General features: G+C 56.6%; 1 protein-coding gene across 1 annotated transcript in view; it reads right to left on the bottom strand.

Annotated features, from left to right (window-relative positions):
- Positions 1 to 1,707: 1,707 nt before the first annotated feature.
- The window catches only part of PLEKHG4B (pleckstrin homology and RhoGEF domain containing G4B), a 44,377-nt gene continuing 33,228 nt past the window's right edge, over positions 1,708 to 12,856 (bottom strand). The window contains 11 exon segments of the mRNA XM_015563083.1: positions 1,708 to 2,957; positions 3,080 to 3,140; positions 4,113 to 4,278; positions 5,843 to 6,070; positions 6,267 to 6,383; positions 7,625 to 7,805; positions 8,454 to 8,624; positions 10,801 to 11,031; positions 11,108 to 11,197; positions 12,722 to 12,840; positions 12,843 to 12,856. The exon segment at positions 12,843 to 12,856 is cut by the window's right edge and continues 139 nt beyond it. Of these exon segments, the coding sequence (XP_015418569.1) occupies positions 2,865 to 2,957; positions 3,080 to 3,140; positions 4,113 to 4,278; positions 5,843 to 6,070; positions 6,267 to 6,383; positions 7,625 to 7,805; positions 8,454 to 8,624; positions 10,801 to 11,031; positions 11,108 to 11,197; positions 12,722 to 12,840; positions 12,843 to 12,856 (1,471 nt within the window). The 3' untranslated portion in view covers positions 1,708 to 2,864.

Below are 12,856 nucleotides of genomic sequence, written 5' to 3'. Positions count from 1 at the left end.
GTCTTTTTATAGTTTATATAATCAGTTTTATTCAGAAGAAAACAGGCCATTTTAATAAGTGATTACTTCCATACATTGATAAGAAAAAGTTACAAAATGCATGTTACAGTACCCAAAAATGATGACAAATATGCAGGGTGTCCCAATATATATACACACACATACACACACATACACACACACACACACACACACACCGCCATCATTTGGGGCAGGCTGGAGCGATTAGCTCACACGCCACGTGGACAAGCTCTGGGCTGGGAGGGTCACAGCTGGAACAGAGATACAGAGGCAGAGACACACACAGAGAAAGATGACAGGAAGAGAGAAAGAGCAAGAGAAGGCGGGGAGAGGCAGAGAAGGGCAGTGGGAGGAAAGGACCTGCCGAGGTGCGTGGCATATGAGGGAGTGCGTGGGGGGTGTGGACTCTCCCTCAGCGTCCTCCAGGCAGCTGTCCCCTCGCAGCCTCCCTCAGGGGAATGGGGGCTGGGAAGACCTCAACTCCCAGGGTAGAACCCACCACAGTCAGGCAGGTGAGGGGTGTGTGAGCGGTGGGACTTTGCCTGACTTTACCAGAAGGTGTTTGACGTGGATGTGGACCTCAGAGCGAGGCCCTGCTGTCCCGGCCACGTGCCCTCAGGTTGCAGGAGCTGGGCTTCCTGGTGACGTAGATGACATATGCAGGAGATGTCCTTGGACACAACAGACCTTGTAGAGACACGCAGCCACATGGTAAAAACACATCCTATTTATTTCTGTACCTAAGTTTGGGACAAGTCAGCACTAAACGTAACAAAACAGTCTCCACGGCTGGCAAATCACAGAGGCGTGGCCCCTGCCACCACCGCTCCTGGTCCTGGAGGTCCATGTGGTGGTGCTGGTGGAGGCTGGGGTATGGGGTTGGGGTGGGGTGAGATGACTCTGGCAGGAAGCTCATTAGAGGTCTGGAGTCTCCCAGGCTCTCCCCGCTTCTGATTCAACTCATCTGGTGAGGGTGGTCTTCTCGGGCAATGCCCACACCAACCGGCCTCCTGCACTGGCTCTTCAGAGCTGCAGGCCCACCTGCCGTGCCCCTGCCCCACCCTGGCGCCTACCTGGAAAGCAGGGTGCAGCCTCTACCCAGCCTCCACAGGCTCCCCCTGTGACCCCTGTGCCTAACTCTAGTATCGCTCTGCTGACTAAGTATAACTTGTTACACAGGAAACAGAACTGAGGGTCCCATTATACTCACCCTGCATCTGGGACCCCACCTGGGGACCATCACCCACGGCCTGAATTGCCTGGAAGGTGGGGAGACACAGCCCCAGAGGGCTCACCCTGCTCTGAGGCCCACACGTGTCTGGGCCTCCGCATGGGACAGGGGGTCTGTGTACTCCCACCACAGTGGGAGAAGCTGGGCCACATGGGGTATCAGTGCTGGACGCATGTGGAAGAACCATACAGGAAGAATGAAGTAGAGGCCTGGCCATGCACAGGCTGGGCGGGGGCGGGGGGGGGGAGGGGTGCCATGATGGGAATGACTTAGGTCCCAAGGGGCATGTGACCGAGAATCCCGTGGCTGGGGGTCGTGTGTCAGGAGCGTCCAGCTTGTGTTTCATCCTCAGACCTCATGTACAGGTCCAGGCTGAGGTTCCTCTGCCTGGAGTAGCCACATCCCATCCAGGTCTCAGAGCTGTCAAAAGAATGACCCTGTTACCTCCCCTGGCCTCCTTCCACCGGCCTTGAGCCCCCAGGTCTGTCAGAGCACTGAGTCCTTGTCTGTGAGGCTCTACAGGGGTCCCCACACCACAACAGGCACTTGGGGCTCATGGACACGTCTTTCTAAGAAGCACTTGGGGCCAGGCAAGGTCAAGGACAGGGCCCCATGAACAAGAGCCTATGAGCTGACTTCCCTGTGGCAGGTGCAGCGCTGGTCTGAGCTGCAGATCTGGGCCTGGATGGGAATGGCTGCTGGGCAGCCCTCAGCTGGCATCACAGGGCGTCTGTGGGTGAAAGGGTTTTGGCCCTGAAATGTGTCCATCTGCGCTTGCCATTCTGATCCTGGGATGGGTGTGTGAGTTTGTGTGTCTCACCAGCAGCTGCTCATGTGAACTGAAATCACTTAGATGATTTCACATGTGTTCTGTGGAAAAGAGTCTGTTTTATAGGCACAAGGGATTCACATGGACTTGTAGACTTGTCAGTGGCTCTGGGACCTACACACACACACAGAAGGTGGTCAGTGCAGGGAAACTGTGGGAGGCGGTGGGGATGGCGGGAGGGGTGGGCAGGGGGTCTTCTCCGGAGTCTGAGCATGAAGCTCAGGCCGAGATGTCTCCTGCACTCCTTTGTGCCTCCCCACTGCCCGGCCGGAACACCGAGGCCTGAGATCTTGGTGGAGGAGGTGGCTTCACACCCAAGGAATCTGCTGCCAAGTCCTCCTCCTGATGATTGGACTGTGGCTCCCACCCACGGCAGTGGTGCCCGTGCAGCACCTCATGCCTGCTACGACGTGGATTCGATGTGTGCATGGAATCCCCGCACGGAGTATTGGGCAGAATGAGTGGCAGCCTGTCTGAGGACAACTGCTGGCGAGCCACAGGGCACGGGCAGGTGGGAGTGGGCGTCAGGGAGGCCCCATTCTCAGGAGAGGGTGCCAAGTGCCCTTGAGCCACTGCTGATAGGGGGTGCTCTGGAGGACACCCTGGAGGCAGGGCGGGATGGGGGTCTCCATGCCTCGGCTGGGCCTCTGGGGAGACTATCTGCAGCAGGGGCTGAGGGCCTGGCCCTCCTGTTGGACAAAGGCCTGAGCTCTCCAAGCGGCCAATCCTGGCCTCTTGAGTCTGCCGGTTGCCAGGGGGTTTAGGCAGCGAGACAGAGGGCGGTCAGATGGGAAGATGGGGGAGCAGCCCTGCCTGGCCGGTGTGCCCGCTAGTGGTGCTGTCAATGCCGGCTGTGCGATCGCAATTTGGAAGCATCTGCAACAGGCAGAGACTGGGTCAGGCAGCCTGGGGGTGGCGGGGTGCCCGGCGCCTTAGGGAACATGGTGGGCAAGAGAAACCCCTGGTCCATGGGGGAAGCTGGGAAAACCGTTACTTACGGAGTGTTTTGCCTGCCATTCAAACCGCTGTCCAGACGCCGAAGACCCGAGGGGTGTTGTTCTGACAGAAAGGGAGGGAAGTCACTACAGAACTAGCGTCATTGGGCCTCACCAATGATCTGGGGCAAGGGAACTAAAGACTCGTTCCCTCGACTCTCGGCTCAGCGCACCCTTAAAATCAGACCTTCCCTTCTGACACTTCCAGGAGGCGGGCTGAGGGCCTCTCTCTAGCCCTGGGGATGTGCCTGCAGACGCACGGGGATGACGTCGGGTGGGCAAAGGCACCGACCCCACAGGCCCAGCACGTCCTGCGAGAAGGCCTCTTTGCAAAGGTAACGTGTTTGCTGACTGGCCCCTCTCCTGGCCATGTCAGTCCCTCCCCTTGAGGAAGACGTCTGAGTGCACATCCCGGGCAATGTTCGGGGCCTCCTCCTACAACAGGCTGGGCCCCAGACACCCTCCTGAGATAAAAACTCACATTTGCATCAATTTGGGGAAACACTGACTTGCCAGGTATGTGATCCCTTCAGAAGGGCAGGACTGGGGGTCCTGTGAGTGTCCCAGGAGGGGCTGGACTCCAGGCAGAGCCCCTGCTGACCCTCTGCCCTGCATCTTCCGATTTCAGCTTGCTCCTCGGCAGGCTGCTTGGAAATGGCTTCTGCTGACCATCAGCCCTCTTATACCCAGGCCTGCGGGGACCTCGAGTGGGGCACCATTGCATGGGACCAGTGAATGCCAAAAGGTACAGGTCAGGCCTCCAGGTGGCCGGCCAAATCTCAGCAGTGAGGAGGCCCTAAAACCACCCTGGCTAAGGGACCCCAAGTGTCCAGGGACTGAGCCAGACCTTTGGGTTCTAGCCAGCTTGCCCAGCGTGCAGTGCTGGGTGCAGGCGGGGAGCAGATTCACGGGCATAATGACCCCTCGGGGTGGGGTCTGTGTGGTCCTGGGCGGCCCAGCATCACTGGGGCAGGTGCTGACTGCGCCCTAAGCACCTGGGCCTCTCGTGTGCGGTCTCAGAAGAGGGGACACTTACGGTCGCGGTGAACTGGCCTCCATCAAGCTGTGGCTGCGGGTCCCTCGGTGAAAGTGGGGGAGATGTGCTCTGGGGGCCTTTATCGGAGAACAGGGGCTGTGACAGTCCGGGCTGGCCAGGGCTGCTGTCCCCGACATGCACTGGGAAGACTCCGAGCTCTTGGCACCTATGGAGAAGAGCGGAATTAGGGCGGGTCCATCAGGGTGAAGCTGCCTGGCCTCTCCTATGCTCAGGGGCCTCAGAGCCTGTCATTCAAAAGCTAGGTGTTTTCTGCTCCATGTGCGAGCTTCTAGAAGCATGTGAGGCTGGGTCAGAGCAGGATGGCGCAGCAGGAAGGTAGATACCACCTATGCTCATGGAAAAGTGTTTCCTGACCCGCTTCTCTGAGCCAGTGTAGCTAATAGACCAGGGTGGGTGGCGCCCAGACACCTCTCCACCAGTAGGTGGTCTCCAGCTACTGGGGGCTCCATGACCACTTGATATGCAAGTCAAAGGGGAAGCAGAAACTGAGACCAAAGAAGGCCCCAACCCTTAAACAAGGAGCCAGAACAGGACAAACAAGACCTGACACCCTTCCCTTTCCCTCTGTACCCACCGCCCACCCCGCCCTATCTCCCCTGCAGGACTGTAGGGCCGGCCTAGCTGAAGCCACTGGGTCCAGGCCCGGGGTCACTCCCCACAGCTGAGACGGGTGTTCTAGGCCACTGCCTGGGGAGTCTCAACCTCCTGCATGGGTGGCTGGTGGCTTTCCCCTGTAATTCTCTGCAGGATCACGAGTGCTGTTTGGGCACCGAGCTGAGGATGGCCAAGATGAGCCCTTAACACAGGCCCTTCCACCTTGTCCTCACATCCGGGCTCCCCAGCCTCAGATTCGACCTTGACTGGAGGCTGTGCCAGCCCAGATGCGAGCTACCTGCAGTCCTGGAGCCAGAAGTATGAGTCCAGGAAGTGCAGTCACTCTGGGCTGGCAATGCCCCATGTCCCCATTGTACTCCGGTGGCCCAGCCTGCAGTGGCTGCTGCTGGTTCTGCTGGTTCTGATCAGGTGTGCAGCACCTGGCCACCTGTGCTCCCCAGCAGGGTTCACACGCAATGCCTTCCATCGGGCACAGAGATGGCTTGGAGTCAGCTGCAGAGCCCTCAGATGTCCTGCTGGCAATGACACATTTTGGGCTTGGGAAGGTGCTTGTCCCAGGCAGTGTGGTTGAGGATGGGCCCCATCTGGGCAGGAGGCCACACGCCAATAACCAACCATGGTGAATTCCAGACACACCCCTTCCTCCACGTGGAAGTTGTGCAAAATACTGCTCCATTGGGATGTAAGCAACACAAGAACGTGCACACCTCTAAAGTACAAACGGACATCTTTGGACATGTGTGTGCACCGTGAGGTTACATGTGTACACACCAGAGAGAAGATGTGTGTCGCTCACCAAAAGCTGCTGGTGCCCATTATGTTCAGTGTGGTCACTGACACGCTGAGCACGGGTCCGCCTCTGACCAGTCAGCCCTCTGTTCTTTGTTCCCTCTTCTTTCTCTACATTCTTTGGACTTTTTTCTTACAGTTTCATTTTGGTTGTTTTTTTTAAAGTAAAAGAAACATGCTAATTTGTTTGAAAACACTGGAAGTGTATAAAATCAAGCGAAGCAAATAAACACATATACTGGCCGCGAACCACATCAGCCGTCAGAGGCTGGAGCACAGGCGGCCACAGCGCACAGTGCACTCACGTAGCGCAGGCTGGCTCCCCGTCTCCTGCTCCGGCTCGTCCTCCTCGATGCAGGCGTGGACGTCGTGCGGCCAGGGCCAGTGGGCTTGGCTGGTGGACACGTGCAGGGCGGCAGAGGACTGGCTGCTGGAGGAGGAGGTGCTGCTGTCTGAGATGGTGGAATGCGGTCTCTTGAAGGGGGTGGGGTGGTTACGGGCAGGCACAGCTGTGGAGGTGTGGGCTCTTGACTCTGGAAGGAGACAGAAAGCAAGTCGCCGGCCCCTGCTTCAGAAGTGCAGTCTGGACGCCAGAGCCAGACGGGGCCCTCAGGAAGACTGGCCAGGTTCTCTGCCTGCAGCAGCCGCCCTGCTAAGTGCTGCCCTGGCGTTCTGGGGCCTGGGTTCCAGCTGGCAGGGCAGAGTGCAGGAGGGCTGGGGCCGCCTTACCTGTTCCATTCTCGTTGTACTCGGCAGCTTGATCACTTAGGGCTGTGTCGCTGGGCTTGATGTCCAGGAACGGTGTGCTGCCCAGCCCCATTGACACTATTTCTTGCATTCTGAGTTCTGAAATAGAAGAATGTAGGACACTTTTCCAAGCAACTCCTTGGGTTTAATACTACCCTCGATGCTGTTCTGCACCTAACACCCTCAGTTTAGACCTGGCTCCCCAGAGTGATGATGGGGGGCCAAGCGGCCTCACAATGGCCTCTCCCAGAGAATATGGGGTGACAGAGGCCTCCAGGAGGCACATGGCCACGAGAAGGACACACTGACAGATATCTGTGTGTCTCTGAATACTGAGAGGAGACCTAAGCATAGGGTGAGACTCTAATAATGAATTACTTCTTGGTAAAACTAAAAAAGGAAAGAAAAGAAAGGAAACAATTATAGTTGGTGGGAGGATGTAGAGGGAAGGGCAGGAGCAGAGGGGCCTAGGGAGGGGATGGGGGCCCAGCCATGGGCCTTCCACTCCTTGTAAGGGCTGGGTCCACTCCAAGGGATCGAAGAGCCACCAGGCACCCTGAGCAGAGCTGCCTTGTGCAGCGTGAGCACATGTACATGTGCATGCATGTGGGCGCACACGCGTGGGGGCACATGCATGTATGCGGGCTGGCCAGGGCTGCTGTGTACACATGTGTATGCACATGTATGTACACATGTGTGCAGGGGTGGTCTATGCTTCGAAGGAGATGGCAGTGGGGGGCTTTGGAGCATCTCCATGATAGGTTAAAGCTCTGGGCATGGGACAGCTACTGAGGGGACAGGTGGCTGTGTTAGCCATTTGGACATTAGAGCCTGTAGTGTCCCTCAGGCCTGCAGGGTCCAAGCTGCCACAGGAAGGCCAGGTTAAGGGGTTGCTAAGAAAATGGCATTTATAGTGGCTAGACTGGATGGATGGCTACTTGTGAGTGTAGACAGAGGTGTCCCAGGGACGGAATCCGTGCAGAAGAGGGAACAAAGGGGTGAATTGAGAAGGAAGAAACCTGGTGGGGATCCCAGCAGAAGGGAAAAGGTACCTTATTGAGGAGGGGCCCTCATGGGCAGGGAGACCACAGGCTGACCATCAGCCCAGCACCCAGTCAGTCAGGAGGCCTTGACAAGCCAGGTAGGGCAGACAGCTGACCTACATGGCCTGAGGGGTCGGGGAGCCTATGAGGTACTGCAATGCAGGGTATTGTTCATATTCGTTTTAAGGAGAAATAAGTGTTGTGTGCTGATGGGATGGGTCCAGGCCCTTCCTGGTAAACGGTGCTGCCTGAGGCCTCCCGCCCCCCCCACACACCCTCTCGAGCCCCCTCGCCCACCTCTGTTCCTCAGAACCTGCCGCCACAGGATCTTCCCTATCACATCGGTCCACATGGCCTTGACCTCTGGAGAGCTCGCCTGGAGAATGTAGGAGTCCTGGGATTTCCGCCGCCTGCGGAACCAGATCTCAAATTTCACACCACTGTCCCCGACGGTCTCCGTCAAGCCGATTTCAGCCATCTGCAGTCACAGTGCGAGAGCGAACCTCAGAGATGCCCTCGGAACAACGGACCCCTTTCGGGCTGATCCTTGACCCCAAGGCCCCTTCACTGCTGTAGGCCCCTTCACCAGGACACCAAATGGTGTGGACGAGGCTGGGTGGGGGGCAGCTCTGGGCAGGACGGATCAAGTTTTTACCCCATCCACACTGGGCTCCCTCTTGGGGCCTCAGTTTCCCCACTGGAGAAACGGGGACAATACTGGAAGGTCTGTGGTGCCCTCTGGCTGTCACACACTGGGTGGGGTCTCACACCATCACACTCTGACATGTTCCTCAGTGCTGGCAGGTAAGGGATTATGGGTTTGGGCTCCTCCCAGGAGCCCCCAGAGCTCTTTACTCTCAGGGCCTCCTGTAGGGGCAGGCGAGCCACCCTGAGACCCACCAAGGGGAGGGCTTCTCTGGTGTTTGCTTTTATCAAAATCCAAAATGAAGTGACTGAGGAGACACTGTTCCCCAGCCACTGACCCAGCACCCAGAAAGCCTGGAAGCTTTGGGAGTCACAGGTCTTCAAAATCCAGTCAAAGAACCATAGGAAAGAACATGTACTATGAAGACCAGCAGGGACCGGCCCAACGCCAGCGGCATGAGGCACAAGGCAGGCACATTACCTTGAAGGACTGCTTGTATGTGTAGATGTCGTAGCTTCCGTCCACCTTCCTGGTCTTGCTGAACAAGATGAGATCTTCGAAAAGGAAGACATGCCTCAGGTACTTCTTTCTTCCACAGTAAACGATGAACTCATCCCGGCATCTCAGTTGCCCCTGCTCCTTCAAATTCACCTGTGGACCGAGCAAGCAAGGCTCCCTCAGGGACCCTGGGTTTGATCTGAGGTCACCCTGACCTCTGGAGGCGGGTGGGGCAGGGTGAAGGCCAATCATCCAATCAGTCACACCGATGTAACGAGGCCTCCACAAAACCCCAGGAGGACGGTTGCAGAGCTTCCTGTTGGTGAGCACATGAAGGTGAGGCGATGCTCCACACCCTTTCTCCATGCCTTGCCCTGTGCATCTCTTCCGTCTCACCGTTCCTGAAATGTACCCTGTATAATAAACCGGTGATCCAGGAAGGGAGCTATTTCCCTGAGTTCTCAGAGCTACTCCAGCAAATTAATGGAACCCAGGAGGGGGTTGTGGGAACCTCCCGTCTACAGCTGGTTGGTCAGAAGAACAGGTGACAGCCTGGACTTGCGATTGATCAGCATCTGAAGCAGGAAGGAGTCTCCTGGACTGAGCCTGTAGGGTCTACGTCATCCAAGGGTAGGTGGTTTCAGAAGTGAGTGGAATTACAGGACACCCAGCTGGTTCCAAGAACTGCTTGGATGTGTGGGAAAAACCCCACATTGGAACTGGGTGCAGAACCCTCCCGGTGGGGTCCCCTCGTGCCCACGTTCATGTTCATCTGTGTGGATGTTACAGTACAAGCCTCTGCCTTCAATTTTACTAAACTTTCCACTTCAAAGCCCTTTTCTTCATTAAAAAAAATGTTTTCACTGATGTTAGAGACAGAGGGAGGGAGAGGGAGAGAAATATTGATGTGAGAGAGAAACATCAATTGGCTGCCTCCTGCATGCCTGCTACTGGTTACTGAGCCCTCAACCGGGGCATGTGCCCTCAACCAGGGCATGTGCCCTAACTGGGAATTGAACCACCAACCTCAATGCATGCATTGGCTCAACCAACTGAGCCACACTGGCCAGGGCGGCCCTTTTCTTAATTTTAACGGAAACCCCCTTGTTGAAGTGCTGGAATCTCACTCACTGTGTATAAATGCCCAACGTGGTGGCCCCAGGAGTTACCACACCTGAGCTGTCCCACACCATGGACATCCCTCTGAGCTGATACTCGGGGGCGTACCTGCTGTGCCCCAGCCAGGCTAGCGCTCTTTGTGGGTGGATCCCAATGACAGACAACTTAGCATTGTCTCTCCTATGACTTTCCCTCTGTGTATGGCCCTGTCCTGGGTGATGCCTGAGGATGCTGCTTGGATCCCAGTCATCCCAATTGCTCAGCCAAGTGGACTGGGAGAGTTTGAGGGGCTGTGGATTCTTGGTGATGATCCCGTGGTTTGTTGCTCTGTTGTCCTCTTGAAACTCTTGTAAAAAACTTACCTTGCTTTCCCTAGCCGGTTTGGCTCAATGGATAGAGTGTCAGCCTGCAGACTGAAGGGTCCTGGGTTCGATTCTGGTTAAGGGCACATGCCCGGGGTTGCAGGCTGGATCCCCAGTGTGGGGCATGCAGGAGGCAGCTAATCAATGATTCTCTCTCATCATTGATGTTTCTATCTCCCTCTTCCTCTCCCTTCCTCTCTGAAATCAATAAAAAAATAAATTTCTCTTTCTTGTTGAAAGTATTACAGATGTCCCCTCCCACCTCTCATTGGCCCCTACTCCCCAATCCCACCCTCTGCCCAGGCCTTCACCGCACTATTGTGTGTGTCCACAGGTTAGAATGCTGCTCTTAGCAAGGTGCCCGCATTTTCACTGTGATCTGGAAATTCTACAGCCGTCCATCTGACAACCAGAGACAAGGAATCCTGCCTAATCAGGAGTCTCCTCTTCCTGCCCATGAGGTCCTGCCATGCCAAGGTGTAGGGGATGTGGATGCCAGGCCTCGGCCCCCTAGTAGAGATGAGCCTATACACGGCCAGGCCAGACCTCAAGCCCAATGGGCCAACTCAACTTTCATGCATCCAGTTGTTTTCAAATAGCCCTGGTACCTACAACTGTGTAGCATTCAGGGCCCACCCGATCTCACACCCTACCGCTGCTGCTCCCAAACTGGACACCGAGCTCCTCTCTGCTCCCCTCTCCCCCTTGGGTGGGGGCATATGGAGGGTCTAAGCTTTGAGGACATCCCTAAAGAGAAGTTCTGTGCTCCTGACCCCAGGCATGTCCTTCCCCTTGATCGACCCAAAGCCCTGAACCACGAGAGCCTGTTGGGGCCTCAGGGAACTTACGTGGCAGCGGCGAACAGCATCCAGGGCCAGCAGATCGTTGCCGTGGCGCAGCTGGAAGCGAACCATGTCCTCGGCGGCCTTCAGCTCCGCCAGCTCCTGCTCATGGGCGGGGCAGCGCCCGGCTTCCTTGACCAGGTCCTGCAGCAGCAGGGCGTACTTGCCCATGCGCTGCACGGGCTTCAGCAGGTAGGAGGCCAGGTCCATCTTGTCGCCCAGTGCCTGCTGCTTGTCCTGCAAGGGCCGGGGGACAGGGTCAGTTTGGGCCAGGCCAGGGGTGGTGCAGCAGGCTGGCGGGCTGAGGGATGACCTTGAAGAAGGTGAGACCATGGCTGCAGAGCAGGGCATCTGACTGGGGCTTGTTCTTGCTGTAGAGCGCGTACATGCCAAACTGTTCTTCCTGCAAAAGGGAGGGCACGATGCACCTGAGTGGGGGCTCCGGCCAGAGCCTGGGCCGCGGCCCCAGCCTGCAGCAGTTTTCAACACGATCATGAGAAAAGGGTCATGAGAAAAGGACACGGTGTTCCATTAGGGTCACCTCGGCTCCCCTGCATGTTGAGTGCTCTGGGGTGCAATGCCAGAATCCTGGATGGGTCTTAATACAGAGTTCGGGGGAAGAGGCATGAGGAGCACTCACAGCATGGACAGGGGAGGAGCATGGGAGTGCTGAAATTTATCAAAATGCAAAATGAAGTGACTGAGGCTGTCTCGGTGACCATTTTTGTTAATGGTCAAGAACCAAAGTTGTCCAAACATTTAAAATTCTTACAAATATGAAACACTAGAGGCCCGGTGCACAAAATTCGTGCAGGGGGGGGTCCCCTCAGCCGAGCCTCTACCCTCTCCAATCCGGGACCCCTCGGGTGATGTCCCTCTCTCAATCCTGGACCGCTGGCTCCTAATTGCTTGCCTGCCTGCTTGGTCGCCCCTAACTGCCCTCCCCCTGCTGCCCTGGTTGCTCCTCACTGCCTCTGTGTGCCGGCCTGATCACCCCTGCCTCCTGTTGCTGGTCAGGTCGCCCTCAACTGCCCCCCTGCCGACCTGGTCACCCCTCATGGCCTCCGCACCAGCCTGGTCACCCCATGCAGCTTGCTGTTCAGTCATTTGGTCGTCCCTCACTAACTCCCTGCCGGCCTGGTCGCCCCATGCAGCCATCTTGTGAGGGCGTGAGGGTTAATTTGCATATCACCTCTTTATTATACAGGATTATACAAGTTGCACCTTATAGCTAAAACTGCCCTTTCAAAAATAACTGAAAAGGCACAATGTGGACTTTCTGTCATCCATGGAGTTGCTGGTGGTCACTTGTATTTAACACCACCGAGGCAAACCTGTCATCGCCTACAGCCCAGCCCAGTGCCTACAGCTGTGCCTCGTAGCTACTCGTTGAAAGAATCTTCTTTTTATGGTGAATTAAGAATTTTATCAAAGACCCCAACAGGGAGCTATTCCATATTCATGGTTGAGAAGAGACTTAGCAAAGAAGGGCAGCTCCCCGCAGGTGGTCTGTGCACCCCGACCAGGTGTTCTCAGAACTCAGGCTGGTCCTGGGGCCCGTCTGGAGGGGAGCTGGCTGGGCCCCAGGCAGGAGGGTGTGAAGGGACCGCGGGCTTCGCCGTGCAGGAAGCAAACTGATTTTGGGAGTTCTTTTTGGCTGATTTGGTGAGGAAGTGGGGCTGTCGATAGAATTAAGCGGCCGATGTGGATGAAGCCCCCAGCACCCTGTGGCTTTCAACAAGGGTGCTGCCAGGAGACCTGGGAGTACCATGTCTGTGCTGTTGGACATACAGACTTACTGTCTGCTCTGGGGACACATGTCCTAAGCCTGGACTGCAGGCTCCCGATGGGCTGGAATGAGGGTGGGCTCTCCAGACCCTGCTGCTCCGAGGCGAGCACTGACTGCCCACCACAGGGTGGGACTTACGTGTCTCAGAAAGCCGCGCCCGGCGGCCAAGGGGCAGTGCCGGCAGCGCTCCAGCTCTGTGAGGAAGTGCTGTTGGTGGAAGTTGTAGAGCTTCTCCAAGTTCCCAAAAATGATGCTGCACTTCCTCTGGTGGCA

This window comes from Myotis davidii, unplaced genomic scaffold, assembly GCF_000327345.1.
Source record: "Myotis davidii unplaced genomic scaffold, ASM32734v1 scaffold135, whole genome shotgun sequence".
Taxonomy (NCBI): domain Eukaryota; kingdom Metazoa; phylum Chordata; class Mammalia; order Chiroptera; family Vespertilionidae; genus Myotis; species Myotis davidii.
This window is presented reverse-complemented; position numbering and strand designations above follow the sequence as displayed.